At 42.6% G+C, this 20,459-nt stretch overlaps 1 protein-coding gene across 2 annotated transcripts; it reads left to right on the forward strand.

Annotated features, from left to right (window-relative positions):
* The first annotated feature begins 388 nt into the window (after nucleotides 1-388).
* On the forward strand, nucleotides 389-18,649 carry LOC126982566 (integumentary mucin C.1-like). 2 transcript variants are annotated; one of them, XM_050834718.1, is made up of 9 exons: nucleotides 389-1,499; nucleotides 9,157-9,180; nucleotides 11,559-12,194; nucleotides 12,469-12,666; nucleotides 12,910-13,113; nucleotides 13,518-13,559; nucleotides 14,624-14,677; nucleotides 16,558-16,659; nucleotides 16,752-18,649. In XM_050834718.1, exons 1-9 carry the CDS (start codon nucleotides 1,427-1,429, stop codon nucleotides 16,802-16,804), a joined length of 1,386 nt encoding a protein of 461 aa, XP_050690675.1. In that variant the 5' UTR covers nucleotides 389-1,426; the 3' UTR covers nucleotides 16,805-18,649. The 2 variants fall into 2 exon arrangements, with proteins under 2 accessions (XP_050690675.1, XP_050690676.1); XM_050834719.1 differs by lacking the exons at nucleotides 12,469-12,666; nucleotides 12,910-13,113 and having other exon boundaries at nucleotides 395-1,499; nucleotides 16,752-18,641.
* Nucleotides 18,650-20,459: the final 1,810 nt, after the last annotated feature.

A 20,459-nucleotide genomic window follows, 5' to 3' on the forward strand; every position in this document is an offset into this window, starting at 1 on the left:
TTTTCTGTGCCTGGTATCGATTCGTTGTATTTTGGGAGTCACCGTTCGTAATAGTTCTTCAACATCAATGGTTGACCTTCCAAGAAAATTATTAATTAATTAAACCCTGCTCCATTAACTCTCGGCTCCGCCAAAAGTAAGTCATTCTGTAATGCTCAACTTTCTATAAACGACCTCACCCATACGCGTTTCCTTTTCTTCTTGCTCTCCAGTGAGTGTAATAATAAGTAAAACACAGAGGCCATTGCAGCAGTCTCCGCACACACCGACATCCTGAGAACAACCCTGAGGTGTGGACAGGAAACATTATTTCAAGAGGGTATTCAAATATATCCCAGTGGTTTACCGAAACACTTGGGAAACGCCTGGGATACATTGCTGTCATACAAAGATTCCTGGTGTGGACGCGCCTTAAAGTTGTATTGCACCGTAACACTGTGAGCTACAATAACCCCTTAAATGTTATGTTACACAAGCACTCGCCGCCTCAGATTCTATTGATGATATAATCTTGTACTTGTGGTGATGTGTTTGTGTTATGTAACACTTGAGTTAACAGCCTTACACCCTAATGTAACACTAACACTACGTTATATAACGTATGAATGACGCCCGGAAGCGTGTGAAACAACTTACGGAGTTTATCAAAAGAGGAGTAACAAGGTATCTCTGAAAGAATATTTCCTTACTATTACTATTAATGATCTCGTTCTCAGCCCGTGTTGTGTTTTCGTCTCCTTGGCGCGTTACCATGACTTTAGGTGCGCGGCCCGCCACCAGGACACCCGTCAACCTGCAGTCGCCCTCACGGAGCTTCAGATAGCCCAGCCAGCCCCGCGGGACCCGAAATTGGGACGTTGGGTTACAAACTTTCTCGATCGCGATAACTTGAAAGGAGACGCATTTTGACCTAGGTCGTGAAAACGGTGGAAACTCATCCATAAAGCCATCGTAGCCTACACACAAGGAAGGAAGCGATATCTCAACGTTTCTCTTGAGTTTACAGTTTCTCAGTTAGCAGCAGTTCCATACTCGTGTGGAGCCAACCACCCACCTCGGCCGTGAACAAACGAGAGTGAGAGTGTGGACAACAGGAGGATTTAAGGAAACACAAAGGCGTGAGGTCTGGCTGAATACGTATATAAAGTCTAAACCATTTCTCAGTCCCCGACAGCTCCACGTTCATGACCAGCTATCCATCCACGTCAGCCTTGAACATACGAGTGTGAGAGAGGGGACAGCATCAGGAGAAGGAAGCACGGGACTGAGGTCTGGCTGAACGCATTTGCCAAACCAACCCTTTCTCAACCCCTCGACAGTTCCGCGCTTCTGACCAGCCATCCGCCAACGTCAGCCCTGAACAAACGAGTGTGAGAGGGTGAGCAGCGGAAGGAATCAAGGAAGGAGAGGAGGAGATGCTGTAGCAATGCCCAAAATGGCTCATCTAACCTCGATCGTGGGTGTCTGTTGTCTCCTAGTTGCCTACCTCGCATCTCCCGGTAAGGCGCCCGCTACATGTCCGCCGCTTCCCACCACTTCCCTTCCCACTTTCTCCCGCCTCCTCCATCTGTCTAGTCCTTGCCCTCCCTCAGACTCCTTGCCCCCCCCTTCCCCTATCCTCCACAGTGCCTCTGCTACCCAACCCCTGCCTAGCCTTGCCTTGCCTAGCTCATTCTCACTGTCACACATGCGCATATTTTCACATTTTCCTCGTCTCTAAAACAAAACTCCACCCAAGTAAGTCAACACAAGACACGTAGGGTATCGTAAATGACTGTCTGGGTTGATATCTTCCCGTAAGCTTGGCGACAGAGGGAAATACTAAACAGCTCAGCAACAGGTGACAACACAGAATGAGGAGAGTGAAAGGTGTCAGCAGGGAGAGGGGAGGGGAAGGAAGGGGGGAGGGACATAAGGAAGTACGAGACTGGCGTTGACAGCTTGATGAAAATAAAGATGGATAAACAAACAGGAACATAAATAAATCTAACACGATACTTGAAAGAACAAACATTTAATTCGTTAAAAAAGATATTAGTAAGGAAGTAAATAAAGAAAAAAGAAATAAATCGGTGGACGAACAATAACGTGTTCAAAGGGAAGAAGATTGAGAGGGCATTACCAAACATTCGATTAACTGATTCTATACATGTCCTTCAATAAGTGTAATCTGCCATGACATAACGAAGCAATGTTATCACAGGCCACACTGACGGCGACGGGAGGGGAGGGGAGTGGTGAAGTGGAAATTTGAAGGCCTCGTCCTCGTCCTCATCCTCACCGCGCCCCACCCGCCTCCCTCGGCTAGGACACACACAGGATCAGATTTGACATAATGACGTATTGCAGGGCCAACTACCTTATCCTAGCGAGTAATGCTTTATTTTTGCGAGAGAGGGGAAGGTTTTTTTTTTATGAAGTGCTAATATACTGCATCGCTAACTCCATTATTAGTCAAGTGGTAGTGTTCTTTAAGTTAGAGAGGGACAGGTTTTCTATGTAGCATCACCAGCAAACGAGACCCGTTCACTTATACTGCGCAGAACTCGGCGAAAAAAATAAAAGAAAGAAAGAAAATCAGTAAACAGTACGCACCGCAACAATGTATCCACACAACGTGCTTTGTGTTCCTTGGAGGCGTATTGAAGCCTGTTAACAGTTTACATTTTCACACCGTCCAATGATTAAACTTTGCACACCATTAGCTCTCTTCTCACCGTCCCATAATTTCTGAGTTATAGATATTGAAAAATTACAAAAAATGACCCAAAGAATTCAGAAAAAAAATGAAGGATGATAAAACTGATCCGCTCAGAAATAATAAAGCACCTTAATTTATGTTCTTTGGAAAGGCATATACTGAGAAGTGGCAGGATACATACATAAAAATACGTTTGGGGGATCGACAAAGATGATGTTTGCAAATTACGATCAAGAGAAGAAAACAAAAGCTAGGACCCACAGCACTAGAGTAATGGATGAATGGAACAAATTAAGAAGTTGTGTCGTTAGTGCAAATATGGCTGAGTTCCAAATAGAGGCTAGATAATATTAATGGATGGGGAGGGAAGATAGTGACTAGCTGGACCTCAGGAGCTGGCAGGCGTAGGCTGTAAGACGACTGACCTATTTCCATATCCTTCTATATTCGTATATCATAGTGTAAGAAAACCATCAACAAGGCATCAGCTTAAGCTCCTCCAAAGCTCTATGATGACCTCCAAATCTTTATGATGATATGAACGGCTTTTCCTTAATCTTCCCGTGCCCATCTACACCCACCATGCCCTTCTATCTCGCCCTCACCCTCTTCCTTGTCCTCGTTCTCGCCCTCACCCTCTTCCTCGCCCTCACCCTCTTCCTTGTCCTCGTTCTCGCCCTCACCCTCTTCCTTGTCCTCGTTCTCACCCTCTTCCTCGTCCTCTTTCTCGCCCTCACCCTCTTCCTCGTCCTCTTTCTCGCCCTCACTCTCTTCCTCGTCCTCTTTCTCGCCCACACCCTCGTCCTCGTCCTTGCCCTAACCCTCGTCCTCGTCCTCTTCCTCACCCAGCCACACACGCATCCCCCAACTAGGACACCCACAGGATCAGCTTCAACATAATGACAGCCCGGCAAACGAGACTCATTGATTCGGCAGTGCGTAGTGTTGCATGCTAAGTAAACTGAGTGTGTTGTAACGTTCCTAACTTGGGGAAAGGAGTCATTCAGTACCGTGTTTGCCTCATAACTTACTCAAGCGTTTAAGAAGAAAAGGCATAATCGCCACCGTGTCTACCTTATATCCATCCCGCGTGTCAAGGGTCCGTGATGGTTGGTACTCTTGTTTATGTAATCGCTGAAATCTTTGTCTGTCAAGAGAATGAATTGCAGCAGGTGAAGAGATTTAGGACAGTCATCTATTAATGCCGTGTGTCAAGGCTTAGTGCTGTTGTTGTTGCTGGTGTTGTGAGTGAATCATTGGACCCTGAGTTGCTCAAGTGGATAGCAGGTCACTTCACGAGCGAACCAAATGTGTCAGAGAGCAGCTAATATGCATATGCCTCCCCCTCCTCCCGTTTTTCCTCCTTCTCTTCCTCCTCCTCATTTTTTCTTTCTCCTCGTCTTATGATTCTCCTCCTCCTCCTCCTACTACTACTACTACTACTACTACTTCTACCACTACAACTACTGCTACTGATGCTTCAATTAGCAACAAAAACAACAGAAAAAAGCTAAGAACAATAGTAAAGCCAACAAAACAACAACAACAACAACAACAACAATAATAATGAAAATAATAGTCGTAATAGCAATAAATCATCCATTAGCTCTTGTCAGCTATAACGCTTTAATGCAAATGAATGCGTAACATAAATAAATAAGTGAATAAAGACATAAGTAAACAAACTCGACGAGGGCTTAGCCGAGTCCTTCAAGGGCAGCCGCGGTGGAAGGAGAAAAGAGAGAGTGTGATGGACGGCCGCGCGTCACCAAACAAGCAGACAAGGAAATAAAGGTGTGATGGATGATAATGAGTCACCACAACGAACATCTGTCCCACGCAATCATTAGTATTAGTCATCAGTATCATCATCACTATCATCAGAACCTCCTGAATCATTATCGTCAGGGTTATCATCATCACTTCCATCGCTTCCTAACTAGATAACAACGGAGCACATTCACGTCGCCACCCGAGCTGTAGAAAACAAGTCAGCTGAGTACAAGCCGCCTCACAAAATATCTAGAGGAAGCTCGAAAAGAAGAAGAGGGAGAGATGCCGGGTGTAACATGGATAGGTAGGAAGGGAGCATCGTGGATTAAAGATTTCCTGATTGATGCTTAAGACGTTTAAGAATAAGAAATGTACTTCGACAAGATATATCATACGTATAACTGATAACAGATGGACAACTCAAGTAACAGAGTGGCAGACAGAAAAATCAGGCGGGAAGATGGAGGATGTTGTGAATGGTATTTGTCCTTTAGTGAACTAGTAATGGTTCATGGTGATAATGATGATGATTACAAGGAGGAGGAGGGGAAGGAAAGGTGATACTGAAGGGAGTTAATGAGGCAGGTTAGTGGTGAGGCAGGGAGGGATTGAGACAGGAATATTATGAGACAGGTGAGTTCTAGGTTCTAGGAGCAAAAACATATAGGTACGTATACAAATATTTCTGTGTCGAGCAGCTGCAAACAGGGATAGACCACGAACATATGCGCAAGGAAAACAAGGCATCTCCTATTGGTCTGTTTACTTATATCTTTGAGGGGAGAAAATTTATCGATGTATTTTTCAGCTCCCAAGTTACTCATACGTTAAGTTAGGTTAGGTTAGGTTAGGTTTAAAGAAGAAAAGAATATTCCTGTCGTCTTTCTCTCATACTTCACTTAAACGTTTATGAAAAAAAAAAGAAATATTGCCGTCCTCTTCGCCTCATAATTACTCATATATACGTTTGATAGGAACGAAGTATTACTATTGTGTTTGCTTCATCATTCACTCACACGTTAGAATATAGAGAAATATAGTGCTGTCGTGTTTGCCTTATAATTTACTCATACGTTTGAGAGAAAGAAAATATTGCTACCGTGTTTACCCAATAATTCACTCACACGTTTAAGAAGAAAAGAAATATCGTCACCGTGTTTGCCTCATAATTTACTTACACGTTTAAGAAGAAAAGAAATATCGCCACCGCGTTTGCCTCATAATTTACTTACACGCTTAAGAAGAAAAGAAATATCGCCACCGTGTTTGCCTCATAATTTACTTACACGTTTAAGAAGAAAAGAAATATCGCCACCGTGTTTGCCTCATAATTTACTTACAAGTTAAAGAAGAAAAGAAATATCGCCACCGCGTTTGCCTCATAATTTACTTACACGTTTAAGAAGAAAAGAAATATCGCCACCGCGTTTGCCTCATAATTTACTAACAAGTTAAAGAAGTAAAGAAATATCTCCCACCGCGTTTGCCTCATAATTTACTTACACGTTTAAGAAGAAAAGAAATATCGCCACCGTGTTTGACTCATAATTTACTTACAAGTTAAAGAAGAAAAGAAATATCGCCACCGCGTTTGCCTCATAATTTACTTACACGTTTGAGAGGAAAGAAATATCACCACGTGTTTGCCTCATACTTTAATTACAGGTTAGAAAAGAAAAATAATTGCTCTCGTCTTTGCCTCATAATTAAAATAAAGAAATACTACCAACATGCTTACCTCCTCATACCTCATCCGAGAGACATCTGAGAGCAAAATGTTAGCTAGGCGTTTTTTCTTATATATGTATAATTCCAGCGTTACAGAAAATTATAATTGAAGCCCCCCAAAAAGTTATAGACATGAATTCACACATTTTAAAGTTAACCAGCAGGGTGCATCGGAGCTGTCAAACCGTCGACTAGATAGACAGAAGATGGATAGACAGATATCGAGAGAAATAAAAAATGAAAAATTGTTAACTGATAGCAGGAGGGAAAGACTGAAAAAAAAATGATAAACCAAATATATATAAAAAAAGGAGAAAAAAAATAGATTGACAGAAAGATAAAATCACCTACGTAGATCACAAAAGTGTGGTAGTAACGTGTGGCGTGGCGTGGCATTTCCAGGAGGAGGTGGAGGAAAAAGAAGAAAAAGAGGAATGGACGTCAGCAGAATACGTGAAGGTGGTATAAATGGACGAATCTCAGGGGACAGAAAAGTGGTCGAATAGTGGGGACAAGACAAGGGGGGAAGGGGGGAGGATAGTGACGTCAGCAGCACGCATTTATGTAAAGAGTAAATAAACGTATCAAAGGAAAGGTCTAGGCCGAAGAGGAGGAGGAAGAGGACAGAGAAGAAGAAAGATATGACGAAGAACAAGAACAAGAATAAGAAAACAACGAAAATGAAGAAGAAGAAGAAGAACAAAACAGCAAACATATAAAGTCTCAAGAGTTCATGAATAGTGTAGTGACGTCGGCATGAAAAGGAGGAGAAGGAAGAAGAAGAAGAAACATAAATACCTAACAACGGTAGCTATTGTTAAATGGAATGAGGAAACGCAGACACCAAGGATACACAAAATAGGCCGATCATTCAGAGGGTAGCTAGGAGGAAGGATCAATACCACCAACGCGGCACACACGAGGCAGGCAGATCACCACGGAGATACGACGATACGACCTTGTGTGAGAGTGGTCGTCTAGAGTTTATGAGGAATACGTGGCGTGGCGATCTGATGAGAGAGAAATGTAGTGAGGTAGTGAGGTGAGGATGATAAGATGACCCATATTCTCAAGCATTTCGGGGCATACACACAAACCACAATTTGATAAGACTTTCATGGAGGTTGTGTCAGCATTTCTATTGGTAGTTTTGTGAGACAAGCGATGATTTGACGAGGCTTCTACACCGTGAATGTGACAAATAATACTCATGAGAACCGACTAATCTCCCTTATGGTCTGAAAATATTCGTTGTTAGAGCCGACAGCGCCTGAGAATACGAAGCTAAGGAGAAGATCAACCCTTTGAGAGCAGTTGTCCAAAGTTTACGAGTTCCAAGAAGAGTTATGATGTAACACTATGATAAGGGAGGAATGTAGTGGGGTTGGAAGGGGGTGAAGCAGATTAATTACAAGATATCAGGGGAGAGATAACGGTGAGACTGAGACAGGGAGGTTGTGATGCAAGCTGGGGTGAGATAAGCATATAATCAGACAGGGCGGCGGATTACGCTTAAGATAGTGAGACACGCTGATGGTGAGATAAGGATATGGTGAGACACGGAGACAGGGAGAGAATGAGGCCGGTTGATGTTGAGATAAGGATATAGTGAGAAATGGAGGCAGGGAGAGGATGTGGGTGGTTGATGATGAGGTGAAGAAAGTAAGTAAGAGGGAGCGAGACATTAAAATCATAAGGTAGGAAGATTATGAGACTGGGATAGCATGAGAGGCGTTGCAACAGACACGAAGACACCAAATTTGATGTTACGGTTTATGTATACGAGACAGTAAGTAATGATGATGAGGAGGAGGAAGAGTAGGAGGCGGAGGAGGAGAGGAAGGAAAGGTGATACTGAAGGGAATTAATGAGGCAGGTTAGTGGTGAGGCAGGAAGGGGTTGAGACGGGGATATTATGACACAGGTAAGGTTTATGCAGGTGATGAGGCGGAAAATCAGGGTTGAAGTGTGATGAGACAGGTAGATAGGGAGACAAAGGGAATATAGGAGAAGAATATCATGAGGCAAAACATTGTTGTGAGGAAATGGACAGTCTATAAATAGTAAAGAATGGCACGGGAGGTGGAGGGGATAGGCAACACCACCATGGCTGCCGCGGTCACCAAGCAGCCGGTCAACCAAACAATCACTCATCCCTGCCTAACAACATTCGTTTATTTCATCGACTTATTTATGACTTCCTCCAATACTCTCAAGTTTTAATAGGAGTAATATCAATAAGATTTTGGTGGTACGAGAGCACGGTGGGGCACGTACCAGTGGGCTCCAGTCGGATAAGTTCAGATTCACTAGGTTTGGCAGGCATGTTGTGAGTGCCAATACGATAGATACATTTAAGAAAAAAAAAATATGGATAGAAGTTACGTGGGGTTAGATTCACAGGAGCACCCTAGTATATGCCTACCGGCTTCTTGCAGACTTCTTATGTTCTTATATTCAATCTGTTCGTCAGTCAACCAGGCAAATAATTCAAGTTTTCGTTAAATATATCAGTTTTATTGTTTTCAATGATATGCTCGTATGAATATGTTGTTGTTGTTTTCGTTTTCAAGGCTGATGTGCGCCTGTTATTGCTGTGTTCGTGCTCTGGTCAGTCTCTCTCTCTCTCTCTCTCTCTCTCTCTCTCTCTCTCTCTCTCTCTCTCTCTCTCTCTCTCTTAATTTTGAGCTTCCCTTTCTTCAGTCCGAAATATTTGTAGTGTGTAACAGTCCACAGCACACACACACACATACACACACACACACACACACACACACACACAACAACAACAACAACAACAACAACAACAACAATCACTAAACGATGACACGAATAGTCTTGAATAATTTAGATACACGAAGCTCAAGTGTTTTTTTTTTTTCTTTTTCTCTCACACTGTCTCAATACACTTGCGATATGTACGATTATACGATAACATTTTCTCTCCTCCGCAGGCGCTGTACAGCAAGTACCAACAGGTAAGAATACGTCTTGGATTTTATTTTTTATTTTATTTTCATTCCTTGTATTTTTTTTTTTTTTTTTATATTGTTATGAATGCCCTTGTATGTGGGCTTCCATGGGGGGCACTGATGGTGGTGGGCGGGTCCATGCTGTTTGCTTAAGACACGAATGATTTTTTTTTCTTTTCACTTTTTTTTTCTCCAGCGATGGTTGGATGGCGTCTTTTAGTTGTAACAAAGCATATGAGTCGATTTTTTCTTCATATTCCTACTATTTGGGTATATTTTCTTTCTTCCTTCCTTTCTTTCTGTCATCACTTGGCTGTATGTATGTATGTATGTATGTATAAAGGACTCCGAAGCACCCCACCCCTCTACCCCCTCCCCCCACTAAACTAGTATACATTAACGTGCACCAGGGTAGCGTGTAGGTGGTGGAGGGAGTAGTTGGGTGGAGGGGAAGGTTGGGGTGGGTGGCTGTGGGTGTTACATAATGAGGATACAGGCTTCAGCGGGTGTTTGATTAGCGGACGTATGCCACGCCGATACCTTCCCTCACTGCCTCACCACCTCGAGCAGTAAAGCATGAAGAGTAAGCGGGGTAGTAAGGAAAAGTACTGTAGGGGGAGAAGAGAACTTAGTGGATAGTTGTGTGGAATAAGTTTATTTGAGTTATCGTTCTACCGGGTGAATTACTTATCAAACGCCTTTTATGTATGCTCAGGGACCAATGCGACGGAGAGTGAGCACCGAGGCCACGCGCAGCAATAGTATGTGCCCCCAACTTTACCTTTATCTTATTTTTGTCCCCACTATGTGTTGAGGGAGTGTATGTGTAATTTATATGTGCTTAAAGAGGTAAGTAGATGACGGTGTCCATCTTGTGGTGTGTGGTTGTTCTCGTGGTGACTATAAGATATGTGGACACCAGAATACCTTACCATATTCCCTTCCCTCCCTCAGCCTCTCCCTTCCTCACTAGTAGTCCCCTCTTCCTTCCTCCCTTAAAACCTATTACCTCGCCAATACTCCCCTTCCTCCCTCCCTCTCTCAGCCTCCTCCTTCCTCATTATCAAGAGTACCGTTCCCTTTTCCTCTCTCCCTCAACACCCATTACTTCATCAATACTCCCCTCCCTCCCTCTGTCACTAGTAATACCATTCCTTCTCCCTCGCCTCACCTCCTCCATGCCTCACAACACCTCTCTCCCTTCCTCTCCACCACCATTATCTCCATTATTACCACCACCATGCCCCTGTGTGTGTGTGTGTGTGTGTGTGTGTGATCATTGGGCATACTATTATTATCCATCGCAGAAGAGCATGATTATGTACTCCAATTTACGAATACAGCTGATCTATACAGTTTTTTATCGGCATCGCAGACGCCGATCAACAGATTGTCCATCTTCTTGTTCGATTCACGTTGTTTTCCTGGCTTACCCATGCACTGTAGACATGACATTGTATGGTAACATTTGTTAGCCCTGATGAACCCTACAACATGGCAATATAGTTTTTTTTTTTTTTTTTTTTTTTTTTACGTCTTGGCCTGTGGCGCCGGTAGGCCTTCATAGTAGGGCCTGATGGTCGGCCCCAGCCCGTTGTGGCGCAGGCAAGTGTTTATAGTGGCGCCATCTTTACTTTTCAGCATTTTCCATTTTAGACCCCTAGTTGCATAATATAAATTGTTGGAGGGTCATGCCGCTCATGCGACGCCGATTTAGCAGTTTTTGTGCTATTAACACTTGTTCTATAAAATTAAATATATTCAGAGTATTTGAAATTCCTCTAAAAGAAACCGCTAAAAAAATAAGAGAATGGTTGCTTAGAATTAAATATTTGGCAATATCCGAATTCTTTACAGTATTAGGCGACCGAGCCCAAAGTGCCTTCACAAAATGGATGGACCAGTATATCTGCCTGATCCCGGGAAATAGAGCCACAACTAACAGCGCGAGTTTGTCGTTTGCCCCAATCCCGAACTACGTCACCCGACACACACACACACACACACGGCCCGGTAGCTCAATGGGTAGAACGTCTGCCTCACAGCCAGGAGGACCGGGGTTCGATTCCCCGGCCGGGTGAAGATAAGTTAGGTTTATCTTCTTTCACGTGTAGCCCCTGTTCACCTAGCAGTGAGTAGGTACGCGACGTCAGGCAAGGAGTTGTGACCTCGTTGTCGCGGTGTGTTGTGTGTGAGTGGTCTCAGCCCTACCCAAAGATCGGTACTATAAGCACTGTGGTTCTCCGTAGGGGAACGGCTGTCTGTCTCGAGAGAGACCCGCAGCAGACCAAGAGGTGAATTACACACACACAGCACACTGTGACGCACACACACACACACATCGTTCCATCAGAATCCCTGAATTCAATCTCTTCGTTTTTCAGACCCCGCCAATGTGATCAACACCACGAATAGCACTGCACCTGCTGTTGACACCACTACACCTGCTGTTGACACCACTACACCTGCTGTTGACACCACTACACCTACGGCTGCAGCTGACACTACTACTGGTGCAACGACTACTACTGACACAACAACTGAAACTGATACAACAACTACCACTGATACAACGACTACCACTGATACAACTACCACTACTGATACAACAACTGAAACTGGTACAACAACTACCACTGATACAACGACTACCACTGATACAACGACTACCACTGATACGACCACTGCAGCAGCTGATGACACAACGACCACTACAACAGCTGATGACACAACGACCACTACAATAGCTGATGACACAACGACCACTACAACAGCTGATGACACAACGACCACTACAACAGCAGACGACTCCACCACAACTTCAGCAGCTGATGACACTACAACTACTGACACCACCACATTTTCAACCACAGACAACACTCAGACCACTACAGAGGGGAATACCACCACCACAACCGCTGCAGATGCTGGTAACTCAACTACCACTGATCAGAACATTACCACCCCCACGGTTAACGATTCCATGAGTACTACAGCTGCAGGCAATGCTTCGGCAGGAGGTAAGTAGGTATAAACAGTTTATTTTCTGACTGTAATTAAAACGACAAGGTTATAAGTTGGTTGTTACTCTCATGACCCGTGTCCACGCCTCTTGATAGTACCGTGACCTAGCTGTGTGCCTGTCTCCCACCGCCCGGTGTTTAGTTGGCAATTTGTGACGAAGTGGCGGCACAGTGAACAGCCTAACCCTCTTCTTGTAGGCTCTCTTACACCACCCCAGTTTTATTATTAAGACTTTAACTACAGATGACACTACTATTACTACTACAACAGCTGATGATACAACGACTACTACTGATACAACTACCACAACTGATACAACATCTGAAACTGATACAACTACCACTGATACAACGACTACTACTGATACAACAACTACCACCGATACACCAACTACCACTACTGATACACCAACTACTACTGATACAACTACCACTGATACAACGGCTACTACTGGTGCAGGAGGAGCAGGTAAGTACTATATACAGTTCCTCTGACTTTAATTAAAACGACAAGGTTATAAGTTAGTAGATACGCTCATGACCATTGCCCACGCCTCTTGATAGTACCGTGACCTAGCTGTGTGCCTGCCTCCCGCCGTCCGGTATGTAGACAACAATTTGCGACACAGTGAACAACCGTAGGCTCTCTTACACCGCCCCAGTTTTATTATTAAGAATTTAACTACAGATGACACTAAATCTACTACAACAGCTGATGATACAACAACTACTACTGATACAACTACCACAACTGATACAACAACTGAAACTGATACAACTACCACTGATACAACGACTACTACTGATACAACAACTACCACCGATACACCAACTACCACTACTGATACAACGACTACTACTGATACAACAACTACCACTACTGGTACAACGACTACTACTGGTGCAGGAGCAGGAGGTAAGTACTATAAACAGTTCCTCTGACTGTAATTAAAACGACAAGGTTATAAGTTGGTCGTTACTCTCATGACCCGTGTCCACGCCTCTTGATAGTACCGTGACCTAGCTGTGTGCCTGCCTCCCGCCGCCCGGTGTTTAGTTGGCAATTTGTGACGAAATGGCGGCACAGTGAACAGCCTAACCCTCTTCTTGTAGGCTCTCTTACACCACCCCAGTTTTATTATTAAGAATTTGACTCATAACCTCCTTCCAAACTTTTTGATAGTATAAGTGTTGTCTCTGGCAGTACAGGCATACCGTCTCTGTCAGTACTCACAAAGCACACACACACATACACACACACACACTCTCTCTCTCTCTCTCTCTCTCTCGTCCTATTGTGATTCTGTTTCCCCACCACAGGGACGAGCACGAGAAGCGGCGGCGGCAACGGAACTACCGCAGGTGAAGATTTGTAGTTTTGTAGAGTTATAATCGTGTGTGTGTGTGTGTGTGTGTGTGTGTGTGTTCCCTCAGTGTCACTATCCGCTGGAGAAAATACTAGAGGTGAAGTGTCTATATATTTCCTCGCTTTGGCATCCAGCAATCCCCTTTTACCTCCAACAGGGTGTCGGGTTTGTTCAGTTATGTACCGGCCAGACACGGCGAAGGTGCTAAACATTTTATTTTCTTATCACCCACGGAAGACAAATTTTCCTCTATACAATATAGGCTACACTTACCAATGATATGAATGGAAGTGATTACCAGGGGGAGTGCATGATTGTAGGAAGGATCAAGCTGCAGTCTTGTGACATTATGATCTTTTAAGTTACTCCTAGCATTGAGCATTTTCTCGAAGCTATTCAACGTGTGACAGAAAACGAAAGTTTAACGTACGTTTAATCAATTAGCCCATGCAATATGGTGGTGTCATTACATTCAAACTTTTATATCGTTATTGGAGTCCTATCACACAACAGAACTTTCATGACACTCCCACTGTAGTTACTCAACGTACAGCAGAAAGCGAAAATTCAACGTAGGCTTAATCAGCTAGGATTTGAAATACTGTGCTGTCATTATATCCTTGCTCGTCTTCATACCGTCACATCCATGCCTCAGAGACACGCCAGTCCTCGTCGACAGACCGACGTGGTCAGCTAGGCTGACGTCAGCCGATAGAGTCGGTCTGCCGGCACCCTGCTACGGGCTGCCATTGGCAAAGGCCCATGCTCCCCCTTTTTTAGGGAGGGAGCAATCTTTGAGGAGGAGGCATGTCAGTCTTCACTTTATTACAGGATCACCTGTTATTTTACACATTACATAGGCGTGGTGATGGGGAGTTGGATGGAGGGGCTAGATTATTATTATGGAGGTCTAGGTATCAATTTGAATGGGTGTTAGGTTACAAATTGAGTGTTATTTAGGACGTGAAGCCGTTTGGTTGGTGGCCAGAGCCGCAGAACATTAGGCTACGTGATGCACACTACGTCAAGGTCTATATTAATATCTACTTACGTTTGCAGGCGGCGCCTCAACCACCACCCGGCCGCAGGGGGACGAGGAGGACATCACGCGAGGTGGGTAACTAGAAAAAAAATAAAATATGAGTAAATAAAACAGATTTGCAATTAATGGTTAAAATAAAAAGAAATCTCTACCACAACAACGCTGCCGTTGTGTTATGTTCGTTGCTTCACTCGGGGGATGCTCTATATACATTGTCTACAATGATAAATAAGTATCTAAATGCCTAAACGTTTAATAAGGGAAACCCTACAGATACGTCACATCGACATTGCACAAGCAAAGGTCCAAAAATGATAGAAAATAAGTAAATATATATATATATATATATATATATATATATATATATATATATATATATATATATATATATATATATATATATATATATATATATATATTCTAAATCCACCGAATTAAAAAAATCTACGTACTTCCAAGCTGAGAATTTTATCTCCGTGAGAAAAGAATAAATGCAAAATTAACAACAACAACAACAACTACTACTACTACTACTACTACGACTACAGTAATACCATCACTACCATCATCACTAGCGACAACAATAACAACAACAACAACACTGAAAACAAAGTCAAGGTTCCAAATCTACGAAAGGAAAAGAAACGAGGAAAAGTAAAAGATCCCATTTGCTTCTCGCGCTTGCAAAAAGCTGCCTGCAAAAATATTTGTGGAGAGCGATGAGTGGATTTCAGTGTACAATGCCACGTAAAAATAATAAAACCCAAAGTAATAAAAGGAAAGATGGATATGAATAAACCGAAGGGTGGGTTACAAACTACGCTACTTTGACTAAATATGGAGGAGGCGACGAAAGTGAATAAAGAAGGGAAAAAAGAAGGGTGAATATCAGTTAAAAAAAAAAAAAGGATGTGCAGGGTTACAAATTGGTGAAGACGGTAAAAGGTTAGTTGTTGTGAGAGGGATGTACCCCCGAAAATATAAACATATAGTTTAATGATTATATATATATATATATATATATATATATATATATATATATATATATATATATATATATATATATATATATATATTTTTTTTTTTTTTTACGTCTGAACCTATAGCGCCGGTAGGCTTGCTTGAGGGGCCTGGATGGTAGTCGGCCCCAGCCCATCATGGCGCAGGCAAGTGTTTATAGTGGCACCATCTCTTACAAACAGATAACCAAATGAATGGGCGTGAGGATGGATAAGTAATGACCTGTCACCTTCACTGTGACAAAAACTAACCAGCTTATGAAATCCACTACTGACATTAGTCCACTCGTTCCGCCAGCTTCAAGAGCAGCCAGTGGCGCTCCACCCACAAAATCAAGAACGAACACACACCTACAAAATTACCTGGTTCCACGGGTGGGCGTCACGTCTGCACCACCCCGGCAAAAAGAGGAGCTAGGGGACCATCCTCGTCTCGGGATGCAGAGATTCCGGAGGCTGTGCCCCGTCTCCTGCACCCGTCATAGGCGGCACGCTAACTCGATGCGAATGCATCTACTTCATGACCGGGCCCTTGAACAGAGCCAGATCGGGGTTGCTACCGGAGCCTCGATCCTGGCCTTTATGTAATTCTTATATTCTGTCGAGCGGGTTAAGGGTTTTACAAGTAGAGGTTGCAGGCCACACCCCATTCAGTTTAGATGAACTATTGGGCTGACTCCTACCCCTGGGCAAGGCCAAAGAACCCCAAAGAGAACGGAATACTCCGGCCACCTCAACTAAAGTGAGCGCCGGTGAACGAGGCAGTGAAGCAGATCACTAATAACTCTTCCTTTCTTATTATTTTTTATCGTCTTGCTCCTCTTTTTAATAATATATACAATTCTGTACACTACAATCTTAGGGAGACTAGAGGGTGGAGGAGGAAGGAAAAAACAGTAGAGAGGACCTAACCATGCATTCCTGTCCCGCAGGAGACACGCCGGAGATAACGAGCGAGAAGAATGACGCGTACCAGCGTTCCATGGACCACTTCATGAAGAGATTCGTGGGAGTGACCGTGCCATGCTTCGGCGGTGAGAGAGAGAGAGAGAGAGAGAGAGAGAGTGTGTGTGTGTGTGTGTGTGTGTGTGTGTAACCCTCGTGTAACACTTTATCTTTATTTCAGGAGTCTTGGCAGTCATCCTCCTCATCATGTGTATAACAAGAGCTGGTGCTTAGAGATCATCCACCGACCCCTTCCTCGCCCCTGCACCCCTTCTCCCCAAGCTGTTCTCCAATTAATCCTTCGCCTCGCATCACCCCGCCTCACTCCCCCCGCTGTGGAAGGATATGCATACTCCTCCGACACACGAGGATTAAGTACTCAAGTGCTGCTCCTTAAAAAAAAAAAAAAAAAAAAAAAAAGATAAACAGCGCAGTCTTACCTCTTCCCTTTCACCCTCAATCCGCTTTACTGCATCCCGATCCTACCTCTTTACCCCTTCGCCTTACTTCACCCCGCGTCACCTTTCCATATACTGTTATGATTATTACACCACTCAAGTCATCCCGAATACATGGCGAATATGAATAAAAATTTCTCCGTATTTCACCTCCCACAGGTTAATGTTCGGGACTGGATTCCCCAATAGTTATTTTTCGCCTCATACACCAGCCAGAATGGTCGCGTGGCCTGGACACCCCATCCTGCCAACCAGAGACTGGCGATAGGCGTACTTTCATTTCGATACGATACCAATTGTTTTCTGTCAAAGTATCGGTAGATCGAGAACCGACAAAGAGTAATCAGCTTCAAGTAATCGATGTTATGAGTATTTTACAGATAAATGTAGTACAAAGGAACAATAATCATACTCACCTATGAGTACCCTTAAAAATTATGTATTAAATTTAGCCAAATTATTGTCAACGGGAGGCACATTATTGTAGCAGAAACCACCTATTCTCTTCCCCCTCCTTATCACATCCTCCTCCCTTACACACACACACACACACACACACACACACACACACACACGCACATACACACACACACACACAGGGAGTTGTCACACGCTCTTGGGGAAATTAATAAACACGTTTTCAGTATCGATAATGTCAAGTACAGAAATATATCACCAGTATCGATATTTTGGTACCGATACGCCAACACTTGTGTGTGTGTGTGTGTGTGTGTGTGTGTGTGTGTGTGTGTGTATACATACATACATATTACATATAAACATAAATACATACATACATAAATATGAAGGAAACGGAGTCACTGATGGTGATGAATAGTTCTTTATTTATCTATCCATTTGTTGTTGTTGTTTTTGTTTTTATCATTAGTCATACTTATTATATATGTCCGTCTGCCCATCTATCCATCTATCGGACTGTCAATCTATTCTTACTATTACAACTACTACTACTGCTACTACTACAACTACTACTACTACTACTACTACCTTAGGCGAATCTAGTCAGGAATAGACTCACCTCATTACAACCGTGTTTCTTTCCTTCTCCTTCCCCAACTTGTCGAAATTGTCCCAACATCATCATTATTGTCATATTACTGACATAGATTACGAATTGTCACCACCATTAATTAACCACCACAGTTGGATGACAATGTAACGAAGAAGAAAGGAAAATTAGAGAGAAGAAGAAGAAGAAGTGTTAAGTGTTGGAAAATCACGACTGTTCTTTTACTTTGGACCAACACCGAAAGACTGTCTGTCACCTTAACTTGTCTTTATTTATCGTGATCACAGTGTGTTTGAAGAAAAAAAATAGTAATAGCAAGTTCGTATATTTTGTGATTGATTATAACCGTGTGCATCGTCGAACAGAGAAGAAATATATATAAATAAAACGAAAAAAACAGCTGGTTGCGTGTCCCTTCCTTTCCTTACATTACACACACACACACACATATTGATGCCTCAGAACACAAAAGTTTGGATGTGAAGGTTTAGATGAAAAAGAAAAGGTGATAGGAACAGCCGACAACCAGCCTGTGTGCAGCATGAGGGTAATCTACTAATCTTCCGCCACTCGGCAATGGTTTGAAAAATCAGCGTTTCGGTGGGACTCGAACCTAGGTCCACGGGCTCACCACGCCCCCACGATGACCACTTGGCCACCGCCTCCCCAGTGTTGTGAACGAAATCAATACATGTCCGAGTACAAGACTACAGAAAGGAGAGGCGGTCTCATACCAGGATATTAAAGTTTCCCATCTATTGCTCATTTTCTTTGAGCCACTCAGCAAGTAACAGAAAACAATTTTTTAACGTATACTTAATTAGATTATCACACGTACTTAGAAACAAGCTTTATAAGGCTAACTAAACCTAACAACACCTAAGAGGGGTGACTCGCTCCCTTTCTATTTTATTCTTACCAGACATGACATCACTCCCTAAAAGGGGGTTTCGTACCTCCCCGACTACCCCCATATAACCATTCACGCATGTAACGGTTATGAAGATGAGTACAATAAGATTGTCAGGAAAAGTGTCAAGTTCGTCAGTGCGACGGCTGAAAAACTAGATAAATGGCCTCATCTCTTGTCACCCTATCCCTAGAGCCTGTGGTGTGTAAAGTGTCCACTAACCCGGGTAATTATTCAGAATTACACCAACTCACTCCGGTGGTTGACAGTAATTCCTGATGTATCGTAACACTTTATAAACGTTTCCGTCGTCAATTGCCAATTTCGGAGATCATATTTTCCCGACGCTTAAACTCCCTGCTCTCTGTAGCTGCAACCCGACAGTGCAACCGTTTTGAAGGGGTTAAGGGGGTGGGTGGGTATATGGTTCTGGGGGTACCTCCCTGGCATATGGAAGATCCTATATGTTGCTTGTTGCTGTTCATCATTCTGATTCTGCAAATTTCACAAATTCAACAAAAACTGAAGGGTTTTTGAAACAACTTTTTTTTTTTTTTTTTTTTTTTTTTTTTTTTTTTTTTTTGTCAAAAAAGTTCAAAAATTATTATAGAAACCTTTTATATATATCTTTTTTTTGTGGATGAAATTTGTAAAGTTTTTTCTAAAGTTTCGAAAAAAAAAAAAAAAAAACCTTTTTTTTTTTTTTTTTTTTTTTTTTTTTTTTTTTTTTTTTTTCATCTTTTCCACACAAACAAAAAATAGCTTGTACTTTTCATTGATATATCACAATTTTTTTGAAATTTTTTTTTTTTTTTTTTTTTTTTTTTTTTTTTTTTTGACTGAAAATTTTTTCGAAAAAATTTATTTTTTTTTTCTTTATGGTTTCTCTTGCTTATTGTAGTGCTTTATTTGGCTGTGATGAATTAAAAACTTCTGTATAGCACATTCTGTCTTCTTTTCCCCTTTATAAAATAATCCCCCTTTAAAAAAAAAAAAAAAAAGAAAAGGTCCCAGGGGGAGGAGGTTGCACCACCTTCACCTTTGAATTGTTTTGTTTTTTTATTAACTCCCCAGGATGTTGTTTTTCTCCTTTTTTTTTTTTTGTTTTTTTTCTTTTTGGTGTTTTATTGCATGCTTTCTTCTTATCCAACCCTCATAGTTTTTTCCTTATAGATGTTTCACTTCCTCCTATGATGACTGGCTACACTACCACTTAGAGTGAGCCAGACCACCCTCCCTGCGTCGCGCCAACACAACACACCACCAGAGTGTCAAGTGACAAAATTTACCAAAAAATTTTTTTTTATGGAGATTATACAGGCAAATAATCATAGCGCATGTGGTGGCAAGCATGTAGTGGCAAATGTAGCAACACTACGCCTTGTTTAAATGCCCGCCTCAAGGCGTTTAAAATTTAAAAAAAAAAAAACTTCGCGATACGATATGGTATCCCCGACATGATAAGCGAAGAAAACAAATTTCGTGGATTTG

Source organism: Eriocheir sinensis, chromosome 51 (assembly GCF_024679095.1).
Source record: "Eriocheir sinensis breed Jianghai 21 chromosome 51, ASM2467909v1, whole genome shotgun sequence".
In the NCBI taxonomy this organism is placed as follows: Eukaryota; Metazoa; Arthropoda; class Malacostraca; order Decapoda; family Varunidae; genus Eriocheir; species Eriocheir sinensis.

Excerpts from the sequence above, each read along its gene's own strand:
- LOC126982566 (XM_050834718.1), top strand. The coding sequence starts at position 1,427 with ATGCCCAAAATGGCTCATCTAACCTCGATCGTGGGTGTCTGTTGTCTC. Across the intron at positions 9,181-11,558 it reads TGTACAGCAAGTACCAACAG|ACCCCGCCAATGTGATCAAC; the intron begins GTAAGAATACGT and ends TTCGTTTTTCAG. Across the intron at positions 13,114-13,517 it reads TACTGGTGCAGGAGCAGGAG|GGACGAGCACGAGAAGCGGC; the intron begins GTAAGTACTATA and ends TCCCCACCACAG.